The sequence below is a fragment of the Emys orbicularis genome, chromosome 6 (assembly GCF_028017835.1).
Source record: "Emys orbicularis isolate rEmyOrb1 chromosome 6, rEmyOrb1.hap1, whole genome shotgun sequence".
Taxonomy (NCBI): domain Eukaryota; kingdom Metazoa; phylum Chordata; order Testudines; family Emydidae; genus Emys; species Emys orbicularis.
The window spans coordinates 51,792,906-51,810,970 of NC_088688.1; the positions used below are offsets into that span (position 1 = coordinate 51,792,906).

The 18,065-nt window shown below is 44.6% G+C and overlaps 2 protein-coding genes across 3 annotated transcripts; both read right to left on the reverse strand.

Moving 5' to 3' along the window:
* Nucleotides 1-2,591: 2,591 nt before the first annotated feature.
* LOC135879933 (small ribosomal subunit protein uS12) lies at nucleotides 2,592-5,316 on the reverse strand. The gene is made up of 4 exons (XM_065405970.1): nucleotides 5,244-5,316; nucleotides 4,618-4,777; nucleotides 3,226-3,346; nucleotides 2,592-2,788 (listed from the first exon to the last, which is right to left on the reverse strand). The coding sequence occupies exons 1-4, from the start codon at nucleotides 5,245-5,247 to the stop codon at nucleotides 2,642-2,644; spliced, it is 432 nt and encodes a 143-aa protein (XP_065262042.1). The 5' UTR covers nucleotides 5,248-5,316; the 3' UTR covers nucleotides 2,592-2,641.
* A 1,952-nt stretch (nucleotides 5,317-7,268) lies between these two features.
* Nucleotides 7,269-10,396, reverse strand: LOC135879932 (small ribosomal subunit protein uS12). Of its 2 annotated transcripts, none has more exons than XM_065405968.1 (4): nucleotides 10,307-10,396; nucleotides 9,658-9,817; nucleotides 7,787-7,907; nucleotides 7,269-7,462 (listed from the first exon to the last, which is right to left on the reverse strand). In XM_065405968.1, the coding sequence occupies exons 1-4, from the start codon at nucleotides 10,308-10,310 to the stop codon at nucleotides 7,316-7,318; spliced, it is 432 nt and encodes a 143-aa protein (XP_065262040.1). In that variant the 5' UTR covers nucleotides 10,311-10,396; the 3' UTR covers nucleotides 7,269-7,315. The 2 variants fall into 2 exon arrangements, with proteins under 2 accessions (XP_065262040.1, XP_065262039.1); XM_065405967.1 differs by having other exon boundaries at nucleotides 9,587-9,817.
* Between the last annotated feature and the right edge of the window lie 7,669 nt (nucleotides 10,397-18,065).

Genomic DNA, 18,065 nt, shown 5'->3' on the forward strand with positions numbered 1-18,065 from the left:
GTCCAGCTCTGGTTAGATTGTGGCAGTTCTGACTTCTTCCCTATACTTTCTGACCTCCCAAGAGGTAGCTTGCCTTGCTGATCCATCCCTTGTAGGCTCTCTGCTTTCTTTTAAACACCTGTTTGAGATGCTTGTTCATCCAGTTTCACCTGCAACCTTTCCTTATGATTTTTCTCCTTGCTTAGGATCCAGGCTCCAGCTATGTAGGAGCAATTGAGTGAACTCTGATGGCCTGTCTGATCTGTATAACACTAGATGATCCAATAGTCCCTCTGGCCTTAAAATCTGAGTTATGCGCCTCAGTTTTTGCATATTTAGACACCTTGTATGTGGTTGTCAGGGGCAAGGACCCACATTTTATTGAGGGGGAGATGGTTGCCCTCCACATCTGAAAATCAGACACAAAGTCTCAAGTTGGGCTCCTAAGAACTGAGGCTCACAGAATCAGTGGTCACTTGAAAATTTGGTTGTAAACCTCTAGGAACTACAACTCTTCCTACTAGCACCCCAAACCCTTGCGTAAATGTAACAGTCCACCACTACATTTAATTCTTCCGTTGAGCATTTTCCATTCCAAGAGTATTTTTTCACATAAGTAAAAAAAAAACCTCAACAGTATATTTCTCTCTTTCCTGCTAGAGAGGGGCAGCAAACAGCCATGTGCTGGTTCACAAAAGAACAAACCAGTTCCCGACAAACCTGAGTTTTTGGTCTGATACCGGGAGTAAGAGGAAACTTACTCAATGTTTCCACGGGAATAGCCTGGTTTGGGGAAACATGGCTGTAGAGATAAAATTCCAGCTTTTCTAAACATATAGCAGTAAAAGAAGCCTATTCACAAAGTACATTGAACAATCATTTACCAGTTCTGAAGCTGAAAGTTTCAATCTAAAAATAAGCCAACAACTGTTCCACTATTTCTTTCAGATTTTGTAGTTAATAGAATTAACCCTTACTTCAAATACAGTACCTGCATTCAACCTTCCCACATACATCAGCAAAAACAACACAATATCAGTATAGACTAAGCAGTGTCCTTTCATGACCAAGAGATACCCTTCTAGTCACCTTAAAGGAAAGGCTGCATTTTCCCCCTTCAGCACTAGTAAAAATCCGTGCTACACCCAGGCAAGTATTTTACAAAGAAGGGTATCATTACCCCCATTTGTTAAAAGACAGGGAACCTGAGGCAGAGGTAGGTTAAGTCACTAGCTCAAGGTCACAGCAACTAGTGGTAGATCTGGGACTAAAACTCAACTGCCAGACTCATCTCCTATTAGTGGAACTTGCTTCCTCCCAGAGGAGCTACATTTTTACCCACCATGAGAGTCTCTACTCTTCTTTATTTAAACATAGCAGAAACATTCTCACATGGTACACTGGTGCATATCCGTCTGAACACTGTTTCTGCCAGACAATGACTCAACAAGTGACATGATTCCAGCCCAGGATTCTGAATGTAAGGACAAATACTACCCCCATGTCTGTGCAGGGTCTCCCAGTAGCAGAAACTGCTCAGTGGAGCAACAGGAGGGTTGGGAATCTGCAAGCGTTAATTGCATGACAGCATTTGGAGAGTAGGGCATCATAGATCAAGGAGATCCACTGACCCACCTCAACAGTGAGAGAACACATGCTACTCGTCATTGGCATGGTATCCATAGAGGCTTACAAACTGGGATGATGCAAGTGGGATTCTTCCCTACTACCTTTGCTTACATCTCCCCAGCACCAGGCCTGGCTAATAAGCCAGTTTTGCCAAGCACTCCCAAGTTTACCTCAGCAAGCGCTTAACTAAGCAGATTTACTAGTTAGAAGGAAAACTTTTATTTCAATAAACTATTCTTAGCTGTGCTTTAACTGGGTCTGTTTGAAAATTTTTCATCAAAACTGTTTAATGGATGTTTTGTTTTTCCCGGACCAAAAAATGTCCTGGGAATTGAAAGTTTTTGGGCTAATTTTCCACGGAAAGCAAAAACATTGATTCAGAAGTACTGCCATAGTGCCTCATGCTTCCTGTTCTATGGGACAGGCTCCCCATTGGACTTCACAATACACCTCCTCCCCACATCAAAAGGGGAAACTGATGCATCATGGGAGAAATAGTCCAGGGAGCCCATCATATAGAAGGGAATGGGAGCATGAAGCTCCCATACTACAGACTCCTTGAGGCCTCATTTTAGAACTGAAAAAGTCTGGATTTAGTTTTGCCAAAACCTTGAAATTTTCCAGAAGAAAAAACTAGTTTTCCAACCAGTTCCACTCTTAACTCAAACAGATCCAGTACTATTTGTATGCTAAAAATCTGGTTTTAGAGTATCTTTACAAATATCTTGTAAGCCTCCAGCTAAGTAAAACAGATATAACAAATGCTAGAGTAGTGCACAGAAGTACTGATGGAATTAAGAAACTTGAGCACCTTTATCCTGGTCAATTGTAAGACATTTCTTATTACAAGAAAAAGAAGTTAGTGGCAAACAGGGCACTACAGATGTTGAAACACAGTTACACGCATGTCATTTACAAACAATTCATTTAGAAAATCAACACTATTCTCAAAAAGAAAAAATATTTAAAAAGAACACAAGAGGTTTCTTTAGATGAACATTTTTATTGACATCCTTAACAGAGTAACAAAAGTTTATGATCTTGGTCTCTCCTTCTTGCCTTTGTACAAGGCTAAGAGGGAAACATTGGCTACTTTGACAACCTTGAAGCGAACTCCAGGAATATCACCAACAGCGTGACCTTTCCGACCAAAACCAGCAACCAAAACTTCATCGTTTTCCTAGAATTAAAAACAGGAAACACTGCAGTTGCACAGCAATCAACATCAGATTCATGCATATGTCTGAAACACAATGTATCTTTTGGCTACTGTGAGAAATTAGAGCATCCCAAATTTGACCCAATAGCTTTAAGCATATCACAGCCCCTCCCAGGAAAGGCCAGACAAAACAAAAAGAACTGTGGTGGTCAGATATAAAGACTTGGAACTTTAGTCCCTTCAATGTTTTGGTAAGAACAAATATTAGCTAGGACACTCCTTTACTTTGTAACAGCACTGCTGAGGCATGATGTGGCAGACGGAAGGTGAAAGAGCACTTCTAATGTCTGTCTTCTGCCCATCATCTCATAAAGTGCAGTGGGCACGGCCCCTGCTCGTGCCATCCCCCAGTTCAGTCAAATACACTTGGGATAAGCTTTTGCTGATAAATTATTCACCTCAATGAAATTCAAGCAACCATCATTAGGAACAAACGCTGTTATTTTCTTGCCGTTCTTGATCAGCTGGACTCTGACACATTTCCTGATGGCTGAATTAGGCTGCTTAGCCTCTACGCCACTGAAATGGAAACACATGAAAAGGCATCACTGACATTCTGCTTGACTATTTTAGCACATCTCTATTAGAACATCAAGAACCACTACATTAAACACGCTGGATCACTTTGTACAACTCCATTCTATGGAGAATGTAAATAGTATCTGTTTTTCATGAAGTAGTATAAAACCCAACATTTAATGGACAATTACTGAAACACAGCTTGTCTAGTATCTTGGTCCAAGAAAGAATAATGCCCCAAATGGTCCCTTCGCTTCCTAAATATTTGAGCCAATACTAGGAGGGGTGGGGGGAGTGGAGAGGGAAGCGTTCCATGGGGACAAATGCTAACTTAATGACACTGCAAATTAGAAACAGTACAATGGCACCCTGGAGGCTTGAGCCACCAGAATAGTCTAGCCTCCTAAATAAGAGGCTTAAAAATGCTAACAGGAACCCAGGCGTGAGGTCTTTATGTTCTGATTTTTATTTGGGAAGAGAGAAGGGGACCTCAGAGACGGGTGGTAACTGCAGACAAAATACAGATTGAAACAAAAAAATCAAGTCCAGGTATTAGTTGCTGTATAAAGTATGGTGAGCATTTCAATTTAAGCCAGAATTATAGACATCGAGTGGCATGAGGGCAAACATTTTTCACTCCTGATAACAAACAAGAAATAGCTCTGGTGCTGTCAATGTAATGCATAATAGCCATCTGTCCAAAACACACCACATAAATCAGTAGATTGACAGGCTTTATTCAGAAAATGCCCAGCACTAAGTTAGTAGAAACATCACACAGTGGATTTTTCCACAAGACCTGATTTTCAAAAATTCAGAATTTCTATTGTTCTAACAGGTTTTCAATAGGATCTGAGAGGACTCAGCACTTTTGAAAATGAGGCCCGCTCCCTTTTTCAGCAGTACATCTCCTTAACCTTCAAATTTAAGAAGCCTTCCACTCTGAAGATAAATAATGTTATTAAATGACTTCCAAAATAAAACAGTATGTTGCAAAAATCAAGCACAAAGACCTCCGAACGACAACAGAACCTAACTAAAAATGTATCTAACAATTGTACATAATGCAAAAGGCAATATAGTCCTCCAGATTCAAGCACTAATGCCTGTTATATATAACGTGTGATAAAGAACTCTCAGAGTTGGGCAGTTACAATGAAGTTAAACAGCATTTACTTTAGCGCTCAGTGGAGTTGCCACAAGCAAACTACTCACAGTAGCTGGAGTGTATTTCTCCAGCTAACCTCCACGGGCACTTCAGTTGTACTTACACTTTTTCCAGGACAATTCCCTTCGCATGGGAAGCTCCTCCAAAGGGGTTGGCTTTCAGGGCAGTACCCAAGTGAGCCTTCTTGTATTGCTTGTCGTGCCATTTCTGATCCCGGCGGTGGCTGCGAAGCTTTCTAGCAGTACGAAGCCCACGGCACTTACCTAAGTAACAGAATTTTGCAGGATACAGGAAAATAATCAGTGCCACACACTACAAACACGAGACAACAGCGCCCAACTAAAGCTGAGGCGGAATCTAAACGACTGGGTCAACCTGGGACCCAGAAGCAGATTGTTCAGATCTCAGGAACGCACGTAGCTGTTCCCCACTAACACCCCCGAGCGCCCCGATCCCCCCCGCAGCGCTGCGATCCCGGGGGTGCGGGAGGCGGGACGGGACGGGCTCGGAACGCCGCGTGTTACGGGGGATTCGTTTCCTTTAGCGGTTCGGAAAACGGCGCCGCCGACCCCAGCCGGGGGAGGGACCCTCTGCCCCGGGCGAGCGCTGCTGATCCCGGCCTGGGGCGGGTGGGGGCTGCCTACGGGCCCCAGCCCCTGGGGACACGCTGTGCCTGGGCCGGCCCCGTGCTCGGGGGGCCCAACCTCACTCCCAGCCCCGGCCGCTCACCCATCGCGCTGCTGCTGGCCCGAGCCGCAAAGAGAGAGACCCAGCATGCACCGCGGCTCCTACACGTCGCTTCGAGGACCCCGCGCGAGGCGGCCTGGCCGCGCCTGATCGGAAACGCACCTCCGGCGCAGAGAAGAGGGAACGTAAACGGCACAGCCGGAAATGGGAGCCTTTATCAGGGAAACTACAACTCCCAGAATGCATCGCCCAGCCGCCTCGGGGCGCCAAGCCTGTCCAGCTCTTTCCCTCCCGTGTGACATGCGGTGGCCCTTGGCTGTATGCCCTGCTCCCGGTGCCGCAGCCTCCCAACCCTCCAGGTGTGCACCCTGTGCGCCCTGGCGCTGCTGGGCAGGCGCAATATGGGCAAGGGGCCTGCTCCATTTCTGCTGGTAAATGTGTGTCCTTGCACCCTCCCTCCCCAGGCCTGGTGCCTGCCCCTGTACTCATTGGCATTTGCGGGAGGTGGCGTGCGTGGTTTGATCTCACATTGCAGCATTGCCAAGCCCAAGCGTTCAGAAACCACAAGCCAAGGGCCCCCAAAATCATGAGGTTGGATTATAAAGCACAAGGTCTCACCACATAACACCATTGATGTGTTTGTGCCTTTAGGGGTCACGTTTTCTCCACAATCACAAGGGAAAGAAAATTAGGTTTTTTTAGGTGAAGCTGAGATTCTCATGAGTCCAGGAGATGACGCTATCAGAAAAATACCATTATGATGAAACATACAATATCATCACAAGAGTTGGTGATACTGAACCCATGAAGGATGGTTAAAGAAAAACAGCCCAAGCCATCTGTCTGTTATAGCTGACGGAACTAATTTTGTCCTGCATATTTTATTCACTCAGCTTCTCCTCTTTGCTTCTTTAAACTAGTCAATGAGTTTATATTTGCTCTGCAATTATACATATTCTAGGCCGTGTTCAGAGCGAGGTGAGTTGCAGTGAGCCAGGCCCTTGTTGCCTGCAGCCAGCACCTTCCTGTCACTGTAACGCAGCTGAAAGACCCCCATGAGCCCCGTGCTTGGAGCAGACAGCAGAGCTGCAGCCGCCCCCGATGGGCTCTTACAGTTGGAGACTGAGGCGGTCAGGCTTGCAGCAACTACAAACCTTCCGCATCCTGCCTCAGGACCCCTCACTTTAGTCCTGTAGCTTCGCCTTGAAGGAGAATGGGCATCCTCACCCCGCACATACAATGATCACAATGGTACAAAGGTCCACGCTGTTAGATAAGCTGGATGGAGGAAGGATGCTGGAGCAGCTGTTACACCCCAGATACCACCAAGGAAGTTAAAGCAAAAAGAATTAAATTATTTCAGCTTAAGCCAGCGATCCTGTAAAGATATCCTGACCCATTATTCGTTTGCCATCTCTAGATTCTTCAGCTTTTTTGTGAGAGTGTAAAGTTCATGGGGAGGGAAAACAGGTGAATGTATTAATTTAACAAGATTTGTGGAAGTGTCTCAACTTAAATCTGGCCCCCATCGATGTAAGTGCCTCTCTACTCTGATTTAGTAACACCAAGCAGAGTAGTCATGGTTGATGTAATTGGATTGACACAGTGTCAGTGGAGATATTACATTGCTTATGTTGACTGTTACTAGCTTTCAAGAGCTGTCCCACAATGCCCCAATACAATTGATGCAAGTGGTCCTGGTAATGGATGCGCACCACTAACACAAGGAACCACCTGTGCGCACACTAGCAATTTTATAACTGCGGTGGCTATACACAAATGTAAGTTAGGTCAACATAATTTTGTAGTGTAGACACGGCTTTAGAAAAGATACTAGATCTAACTGCACGTTAAATTGGGAACATCCACTTTTCTGCATTTATACAGGGGAATTTTTAATTTAGTTTAGAGTAAATAAAGCCATTTTTTAAAAAAAAACAGTTTCATGTTTTCAGGTACTAGCACAATATTTTAAGTGTTTCAAAAAGCAACAGTACACTCAAAAAATGTTCATCAAAACATGTGCCCCAATATTTCATTGCATGGAGGACTTGAAAAACCACACCGTTTATCAAACGGAAGTTTATTAGTAGCCTAGATGGCATGACAGGAATTTATGATCGTGGTCTCTCTTTCTTGCCTTTGTACAAGGCTAAGAGAGAAACATTGGCTACTTTGACAACCTTGAAGCGGACACCAGGAATGTCACCAACAGCGTGACCTTTCCGACCAAAGCCAGCAACTAGAACTTCATCATTTTCCTACAATGAAAGAAAGGAAGATTGTTACTACGTTCAATTAAACAATTTTCAGTCAAATGAGAACCCAAATAAAAAAAAGTTTAAGAATATTTAGAAAAGCAAATTGCATTGGTTGAACAAACCCTTTACATGTAAATGTACTGTAAATGCTCATGTTTTGATTAAGATACTTGACATTTAAAAATAATATTACTAAGCAGAAAGTAATAATAATTTCCTTCAGATGACCACAGGCCCCTGCACAGATAGGGCCGATAATGTAACTTTGAGCTGTATTACATGGAGCCAATTTACAACAAAAAGTTTTAGGGATTCATTGTTCACCTCAATGAAGTTCAAGCAACCGTCATTAGGAACAAAGGCTGTTATTTTCTTGCCGTTCTTGATCAGCTGAACTCTGACACATTTCCTGATGGCAGAATTGGGCTGTTTAGCCTCTACACCACTGAAATAAAAAAAAAGTAATTGCTGTAACTGAAAGTAGCCATCTGCTGGCATCAACTGTATAATGTACATAGTAAAAGGCGAAAGATGTATACGATCTGAAGAGAAACCAGAGTATAACTAAAAAACAAATTTCTAAACTTCCTTAGAGCATTTGAAATTGGAGTAGAGGGGCACAAAAGAAGCAGTTTCTTTAATAAATGCAACAGAGCTGTAACAAAGAATTGGCTCTTCAAATTGATACCCGCAGCTCTTTACAATGTACCAGCTCTTCTCCTCAGGAACAGCTGCAGAATCCTTCCACCTCTTTTCCCTCTGTGTCCATATTTTTATACACCCAACTCTAATTCAGCTTCCACATTCAGGAATAATCATAAAGGAAACTGCCACTTATAATTTTTAAAGTGTTTTGTTTGGTAAAATAAGTAAACATTTTTTTAACCAAAATTGTTAATTTCTAGTTTAATACATCTCATGAAACCAAACGTCCCTCTTCAAAGTAAAAAAACAAAACAAAACACTGCACCATTAACTGGCAGCATGGCCGAAGAGTCTAAAGAGCTGCATTAAGCCTCCCAATTCTTGGACAAATTGGACAGTCTAGAGGAGAGCAACAAAAATCATACAGATTTAGAAAACCTGACCTATGAGGAAAAGTGAAAAAAATGGGAATCTTTAGTATTGAGAAAAGAGATGCAGGAGGAACCGGTAACAGTCTTCAAATATAAAGAGTGATCAATTCCTCTCCGTGTCCACTGAAGGTGGGACTAGAAATAGTGGGCTTAATCTACAACAAGAAAGATTTAGGTTAGCTATTAGGATAAAAACTAACTATAAGGATAATTAAGCACAGGAATAGACTTCCAAGACGGGTTGTGGCATTTCTATCATTGGAAGTGTTAAGAACGGATTAGAAAAACACCTGTCAGGGATGGTGTTGGTATGGTCTTGCCTCAGCACAGAGGGCTGGACTAGATGATCTCTCCAGGTCCCTTTCCAACCTTATAGTTCTATGTTCCTATTAAAATGGCAGTCACAACCAAGATATACAACTTTTGAATGGACTCAAACTGACGTTATCTTTGAAATTCATTCATCACTAAACATTTCCTTTAATAGCATTTTTTTCTCCTACTAGTCTAAGAAGTTTATATTTTCTTTCTGGAGAGCAGATGCCCATGTTGGAGAAATGACATCCCCTTTTTGAAGGGTCATATACAAAGCATAGCTACTCCCCAGACCAAGAAGATATATTGATTCATATTCTTCGGGAGAAGTAGATTAGGAAAAAAAGATAGCAACAACTGCAGGCATAGTTCATTTTTGTTAAGCATAAGGGAGAACTATGTTAAAACACAGGATTTACAAACAATCTTCTAAATCCCAAATATAGCTGTCTAAGAACCACTGGTCTTTCAAGTGTTATGTACAATAATGTTGGGATGGTACTGTGTGTAAAGTAGATAGATATTTGATGACCCGGACCTAACTATTAAGTTCAACTACAAAAATGAAGAGAAAGCCTGAAACTCTGCCCTGAATGACTTAAAAAAAGGCAATGGATGGTGCAGAAATCAGGGTTACTTTTTTTTTTGAAATCAATAAGAGTTGCAGCCAAATTAACAAAGGCTGCAAATATATTATGATCATATGTTATTAGGTAGAGTAAAACAACCCTACCAGACACTAAGCACGATAAACAGTACAAGTTCACAGCTTGTCTCATCAGTATACACTTGGATTTCACATACACTTTTTCCAGGACAATTCCCTTTGCATGGGAAGCTCCTCCAAAGGGGTTGGCTTTCAGGGCAGTACCCAAGTGAGCCTTCTTGTATTGCTTGTCGTGCCATTTCTGATCCCGGCGGTGGCTGCGAAGCTTTCTAGCAGTACGAAGCCCACGGCACTTACCTAAGTAACAGAATTTTGCAGGATACAGGAAAATAATCAGTGCCACACACTACAAACACGAGACAACAGCGCCCAACTAAACCTGAGGCGGAATCTAAACGACTGGGTCAACCTGGGACCCAGAAGCAGATTGTTCAGATCTCAGGAACGCACGTAGCTGCTCCCGACTAACACCCCCGAGCGCCCCGATCCCCCCCGCAGCGCTGCGATCGGGGGGGAGAGGAGGGAACGGCCGGGCTCGGAACGCCGCGTGTTACGGGGGATTCGTTTCCTTTAGCGGTTCGGAAAACGGAGCCACCAACTGAGCGCGGCGGCGCCGCCGACCCCAGCCGGGGGAGGGACCCTCTGCCCCGGGCGAGCGCTGCTGATCCCGGCCCGGGGCGGGTGGGGGCTGCCTACGGGCCCCAGCCCCTGGGGACACGCTGTGCCTGGGCCGGCCCCGTGCTCGGGGGAGGGGGCCCGACCTCACTCCCGGCCCCGGCCGCTCACCCATCGCGCTGCTGCTGGCCCGAGCCGCAAAGAGAGAGACCCAGCATGCACCGCGGCTCCTACACGTCGCTGCGAGGACCCCGCGCGAGGCGGCCTGGCCGCGCCTGATGAGAAACGCACCTCCGGCGCAGAGACGGTCGCAAAATCCATGACGGCACCGTCCGCCCCGAGAAGGGGCACAGCCGGAAGTGGGAGCCGTTGTCAGGGAAACGACAACTCCCAGAATTCATGGCGCCGCACCCACCAGGTGGTATGTTCGCCTGGCCCAGTTCTACCCTTCCGCTGTGGCATCCCCCAAGCGGCGGCCCTTGGCTGTGTGCCCTGCTGCTCCCAGTGCTAGGGCTGCCCCCGGCGTCTCTGCCCTTCCCCCTGGCGGAGCCGCAGTCTCCTCCACTAGGGTGACCAGATGTACCTATTTTATAGGGACAGTCCGCATACTTGGGACATTTTCTTCTAGAGGCGCCTATTACCCCCACCCCCGTCCTGATTTTTCACACTTGCTGTCTGGTCACCCTATCCCCGCCCCCCCGAGGTGGCTGCCCCAGCTGGGCTGGACGCCCTAGCACTAGAGTTGCTGATTTTGATTGGACCTATTCCTGGAGGTTTTGTCACTTAACATAATCTTTAATTAAAGATGAATCTTTAATTCCTGTAGACTCCAGGACAATCCTGGAGGTTTGGCAACCCCACCTGGTGCTGCTGGGCAGGTGCGATACAGGCAAGGGGCCTGCTCCATTTCTGCGGGCGAATGTGTGTCCTCGCACCCTCCCTCCCAAGGCCTGGTGCCTGCCCTGGGCTCCGTTCTGCGCCCATTGGTGTCAGCGGGAGGCGGTGTGTGTGCAGGATTTCATAGAATCATAGGACTGGAAGGGACCTTGATAGGTTATCTAGTCCAGTCCCCTGCACTCATGGCAGGACTAAGTATTATCTAGACCAAGTGTTCTCAAACTTCATTGCACCATGACTGTTTTCTCACAACAAAAATTACTACACGACCCCAGGAGGGGGACTGAAGCCTGGGCCCACTCCAGCCCCACCGCCCTGGGCAGGGGGGCTAAAGCCAAAGCACAAGGGCGTCAGCCCTGGGCAGGGGGTCAGTAATCTGAGCCCTGCTGGCCATCCAGGGCTGAAGCCCTCAGGCTTCGGTTTTGGCCTCAGGCGGTGGGGTTCAGGTTTCAGCCCAAGGCCCCAGCAAGTCCAACACCAGCCCTGGCGACCCCATTAAAACAGGTTTGCAACCCACTTCGGGGTCCCGACCCACAGTTTGAGAACCGCTGTTCTAGACCATACCTGGCAGGTGTTTGTTTGACTTGCTCTTAAAAATCTCCAATTATGGAGATTCCACAGCCTCCCTAGGCAATTTATTCCAGTGCTTAACCACCCTGACAGTTAGGAAGTTTTTCCTAACGTCCGGCCTAAACCTCCCTTACTGCAATTTAAACCCATTGCTTCTTGTTCTGTCGTCAGAGGTTAAGAACAACATTTTTTTCTCCCTCCTCCTTGTAACAAACTTTATGTACTTGAAAACTGTTATCATGTCTCCTTTCAGTCTTCTCTTTTCCATACTAAACAAACCCAATTTTTTCATTTTTGCCTCATAAGTCATGTTTTCTAGACCTTTAATCATTTGTGTTGCTCTTCTCTGGACTTTCTCCAATTTGTCCACATCTTTCCTGAAATGTGGCACCCAGAACTGGACACAGTACTCCAGTTGAGGCCTAATCAGCGTGGAGTAGAGTGGAAGAATTACTTCTTGTGTCTTGCTTACAACACACCTGCTAATACATGCCAGAATGATGTTCGCTTTTTTTGCAACAGCATTATACTGTTGACTCATATTTAGCTTGTGATCCACTATGACCCCCAGGTCCCTTTCTGCAGTACTCCTTTCTAGGCAGTCATTTCCCATTTTGTATGTGTGCGACTGATTGTTCCTTCCTAAGCGGAGTACTTTGCATTTGTCCTTGAATTTCATCCTATTTACTTCAGACCATTTCTCCAGTTTGTCCAGATCATTTTGAATTATAATCCTGTCCTCCAAAGCACTTGCAACCCCTCCCAACTTGGTATCATCCGCAAACTTTATAAGTGTACTCTCTGTGCCATTATCTAAATCAGTGGTTCTCAAACTTTTGTACTGGTGACCATTTTCACATAGCAAGCCTTTGAGTGCGACCCCCCCTTATTAATTAAAAACACTTTTAAAATATATTTAACACTATTATAAATGCTGGAGGCAAAGCGGGGTTTGGGGTGGAGACTGACAGCTCGTGACCCGCATGTAATAACCTCGCGACCCCCAGTTTGAGAACCCCTGATCTAAATCATTGATGAAGATATTAAACGGAAACAGAAGCAAACCCAGAACTGATCTCTGTGGGACCCCACTCGTTATGCCCTTCCAGCATGACTGTGAACCACTGATAACTACTCTCTGGAAACGGTTTTCCAACCAGTTATGCACCCACCTTATAGTAGCTCCATCTAGGTTGCATTTCGTTAGTTTGTTTATGAGAAGGTCATGTGAGACAGTATCAAAAGCTTTACTAAAGTCAAGATATACCACATCTACCTCTTCCCCCATCCACAGGGCTTGTTACCCTGTCAAAGACAGCTATCAGGTTGGTTTGACACGATTTGTTCTTGACAAATCCATGCTGACTTACTAATCACCTTATTATCTTCTAGTTTGGTCTCACATTGCAGCATTGCCAACCCCAAGCATTCAGAAAGCACGAGCCAAGGGCCCCCAAAATCACGAGGTTAGCTTACGAAGCACACAGTTTCACCAGATAACAACAGTGAGTTGTCTATTCACCTTCTCATGTTTGTGCCTGTAGGGGTCACATTTTCCAGGTTTTCTCCACAACCACAAGGGAAAGAAAGTTACTTTTTTTAGGGTTAGCTGAGATTCTCACATACTCACGAATCCAGGAGCTGAGTCTACCAGAAAAACACTGATAAAGACTTACAATAACTATTGTAAGTAAAGACTTACAATAACATCACAAAAGTTAGCGATACTGAGCCCATGAAGGATGGTTAAAGAAAAACAGCCCAAGCCATCTCTGTCTGTTATAGCTGAGGGAATTAATTTTGTCCTGCATATTTTATTCATTCAGCTTCTCCTCTCTTTGCTTCTTCAGACTGGTCAATGAGTTCTTATTTGCTCTGCAACTAGACACATTCATCAAGTTAATGTCCCATGTTTGTCTATTCTCAGTGGATGACGCTAATTAACATTGCTGGATTGTTTTCTTTTTAACTTCAGTCTGGGGATCAGTTTTTTTTAAAAGGAGGCCAAGAAACCTAACTAGCCACTTGTACATGCAGTCATTCCACTTAGAGCAATCTTTTTGTCAGCCTCCTCACCATGAGCTTCATAAGAAGAGAGGAGTTCTCGTTGGCTTGCCATCTCTGTGGATTCTTGTCTCCCACATTAGATCTTTGTTGGGTTGAGTTGCCGTTGAAAGGATGGGTTTATATTTCATTTGCTTCTTTTTAGGGATTGGACTTGGGCTGCAGACAAGCCCATGGTTTCACACTTGGTAATAATGGGCCATTTCTCTTCTCTGATGGTAGCTCGTGCCCATGGTGCGGGATGCTTCTCCTTTTCAAAGTATTGGTGGATAGGAAATAGAACCACAGATCTGGATTACCTCCACTTTTGTGTGTTTGAAGGAGCAGTGGGGTGCAAATTTGGGTGCCTACCTTTGCAGTTGTGGTTCCAGTGTGAAACATAGGTTGCCTTTGGTTTATTTCTGATTCAGAAATCAGCTCCTTCAATTTCTGCAAGCCTGACAGTCCCCGTCCTGCGGAGGCCTGGTAGGAAGGAACAGGGGCCAGTCTGTGTGGAGAATACTAAGGGTGGGCAGTGGTTATTGTGGGTGTTAGGGTGCTGGCAGAGGGAGGTCCATGGGTGGCTGAGCTTCTCCAAACAGCCCTGCCCATGCTCCGCCCTCAGGCCCTCTCCTGATTCCTAATGGCACACTTCCCCTGTGGCCAGGCTGGGGCTAGCGGTGGCTGGCATGTGGCCAGGGACTCTGGGTGGCTCCAGGGCTGGCAGTGCTGGGGGCTGCACTGCCTGCCCAGTGCTTGGGGCTGTACCACCTGCCTGCCGGGGTCTAAGTGTGTGGGAAACAGGCTGCTGAGGGAATGAAGCTGATTTGTGGAGCGATGAATTGACACAGAATCCCAGTTTATGGTGAGAGTGAGAGTTAGGCAGCATGTGGGTAGAATGGTTGGTCAAAATGAGCCTTTCCCTAGAATTTGTATTAATTTTTGCTACTGTATGTTGTGACCAGGTTCTTACATGCTCTTATGTAGCATTTCTGGAGCCGGTTCATTATGTGTGGCAAAACCAGACTTCCTTGGCCCAATACTTATTAATGGAATATAAATAAATTAAGAGCATGCACCTTTTACAGTAGTCTGTTGTCAACTTTGGTTGTAGCATCCTGTTTTATAAACTGTTCAGCTTCCAGTGACCTAGTCCTTGGTGTGCCATCTGAGCTGTGTGTCAGGTGATTAATCACTGCTAAAGTCTGCAGCCTCTACAACAGAGGCTAGACATTTGACAGTAATAGACTGATATGAATAGAGAGAATATGTTAAAGGCTGTTCTAATGAGGAAGGTGATCAATAGTTCTCCATGTCTACTGAAGGCAGGACAAGAAATAATGGGCTTAAATCTGCAGCAAAGGAGATTTAGGTTAGATATTAGGAAAAATTTTCTAACTATAAGGGTAGTTAAGCTCTGGAATACGCTACTCAAGGGGGTAGTGGAATCCCCATCATGAAGGTTTTTAAGAATGAGCTGGACAAACACCTGTCAGGGATGGTTTGTTTCCAGTGGAGTTCATCCCTCTCTGGTATTGTTCATTCAGTCCTTCCGGAAATTACTTATTACTGAAGCTCATAAAAATACTTCTGAGAGCATTTTTTTTCTTTGTGTGGATTGTGCAATTTGCATTGAATGCCAGATATTATCGAAAAATTTCCCAGAGGAGGAGGGAATGCCGAATATTTCTTCTAGAAGGTATTAATCATGACCCATACTTCAGATTAGTACAGCACAGTGTTAAAGGTATGTATCATCATACGTCTTAAGTGTATAGCCAGTGTAAAAGTCAGTACTGTATACTTTTCAGGAACAAAGTGAAGCTTATAATAAGCGAGGTGGAATTGCCTTTCTTCTTGCTTGTGGTTATGCAAAAGCATTTTTATCAAGCAAATGAGTATGTAGCCCTCTCTTTACAATCACATACACCCTTGTAACACAGGGTTCATCATATGCTAAGGCGGCCATTTTCTGTGGGAGTCTGGCTAAAATGTTGGCAGCATATGACTCAGGAAATATAAGGACTAGAAATGTAATTTTTGGGGAAAAAAATCTTTTGGAAACTAAATGGGCTAGAAGAGAAGTTACTGGTTCAGTGAGTACTGACTTAGCCCTGGCTTACCTACTGTTGTGTAGGAATCATTCTTCCACCAAATCCTTCTCCAAAGTCTTGTCTTTATACAAAAGAACAAACTGCTGTAATAGGATGCCCATCTAGTGATTTCTATCATACTGGTTTTCAGTTTAGCATTTTTCTTTCACAGCTCCCCCTCCCAAGCCATATATTGAAGAGCAGTTAGAAAATAGCAGCCCATGTGTGAAATCTCCTCTGAAAGGTACAAGTGTGAAAGTGTCTTATTTTTTGCTTGAAATAGTTTTGTAAAGAAGGCAGGAGGTAGAATTTCATTTCCAGGAGATAGGGATTATGGGTCCTGGAAAGTCTGACGGGTCTGTAACTTTAACGGCTGTTCTTATTCATTTTTGAATACATATGTGGCCCCTCCTTGTTCCCTCGGTACAAGGGCCCTGCATTTCTTTGCTGCAATGTTTCTTTTATATTTGGGGGCCACAAAATCTGTGTGCTTCAAAGAAAACATTGTTTTCAGCCAGGCCTTGCATAACAATTTATACCTGATCTTCCTTCTTTTTTTTTTTCCGTGCTGGGATTCTCACATAAGAAGTATCCAGGGTTCCCCTAATTGGTAGTAACAGTATTGAACACAAGCTGGTGAGAGATTTTAAGATTAGTGTATACCCTTTGTATCACTCTAGGAAAAATTAATTAAAGACGGTAAATCCTTGAGCTTAATGGTTGCAGATGCTAAAGCCCCAGGCATAATCTTATATCTAGAATGCACCAGACTGGAGCCTTTAATCAGTCAAGTAGGGCTTACTTCTGTGATCACATCAGCAGGTATCTGATATTAGCTGCCAAGTAATATGGGATACTATATATATTCAGCAGATTGGGGCCTCATCTGAGGTGGCTTGTGATTGGCCCCCAGTGTGAGTGTGTAAGTGGGGAGGGCCACAAAGTCTCTAACCTTTTGCTCTGTGCCCAGGGATGGATTGCAGTTTCTGTCTGGAACATGACAGATAGAGGAAGGGGGAACCTAACCTCCTCCCAGTGGCATCAGCTCCCTAAGTAGGAGAAGAGAGAGGCATGGGGGATTGAGCAAGGGGGAACCTGGACTTCCGTCAGTCATCAGCAACAGCGGTAGCCTCTTTGGGATGAAAAGGGAGAAACTCTGAGGAGGGAAAGGAGAAGCCCTGTGAGGAGAAGAGAGTGGAGGCACTTTGCTGAGAGGGATTGGGGGGAGAGGTCAACTCAAAGGGGGAAAAGGCAAAGATTTCTGGGGGAAAGGAGAGAGTGTCCCAAGGAGGTGGGATGGGGAGAGAAGAACAGAGAAAGGTGGGGGCTTCAGGGTTGGAGATGAAGAAATGGGGGAGTGGAGAGAGAATATTGAATAGAGAGGAGAGCAGAAAAGAAGGGGAGCAAGGAGGAAGAAACAACATTAAATGAGAAAGAGCAACAGGTGTGGAGAATAAGAACTGGAAAAAATATGAAAGTGATAAGGAATTAGGATCAGCCTTATGATTTGAGAGCTGCTGGACAAGAGTGGGACTCATAAATTCCTGGATAAAGAGGTTGAGAAAGGGACTATTGAGTTGCCTCTCTGTCTGGTACTGCAACTGTAAAGGGAGACAGGGTCATCCCATGCTTTACAGAAGTTGCATAGGATGCAGAGTGTGTAAAAGAGTGGCTTGCCAATTGACCACTTGCTTTGCTTGCCCCAGATCATCCCCCACATCATTCCAAAAGATGGCAAGGTTTGAATCCCTGTGGATAAGGCCACAGGTCCTGCTATCAACCCTGGCAAATCCCCAGGGATCCAAAGGGACCCAGGCATCTCAAGTGGCCATCGCCAAAATGAGGCACCTAAAAATCAATTGACACCTGAAAATTTTAAAGTTAATTATGATGATAAAACCTAGTAAGATAGAAAGTAAAGCACCCACAAATTGATGCCATTTCCCCCCAAAAGAGGTCTTTATCCTCTCTGTATCTCACTTTCCACATCTGTAAATTTGAGATATTTAACTGCTTCTCAGGGGTGTTATGAGGCTTAATTAATTAAAATGTGACCTTCTCAGCTGAGTGTGATTACAGAAGGTAAAGTCACATTATTATTTGAAATCACAGTTTTCACTTTTCAAGGGAGAGGTCAACTACAATAATGAGTAACCTGTGGCGGGCTCCATTGAGCTTTGAGAGTTTTTTTTTTTTAAATATTATTTATTTTCTTAAAAGACAGCTCACTTCCTAACTCACTAGGACCCAAGAACTCAGTTCTTTTCTAATCATTCATTAACATGAATAATAGAGTATGTCAGCGAGAGTGGCTTAGAAAAGGCTTT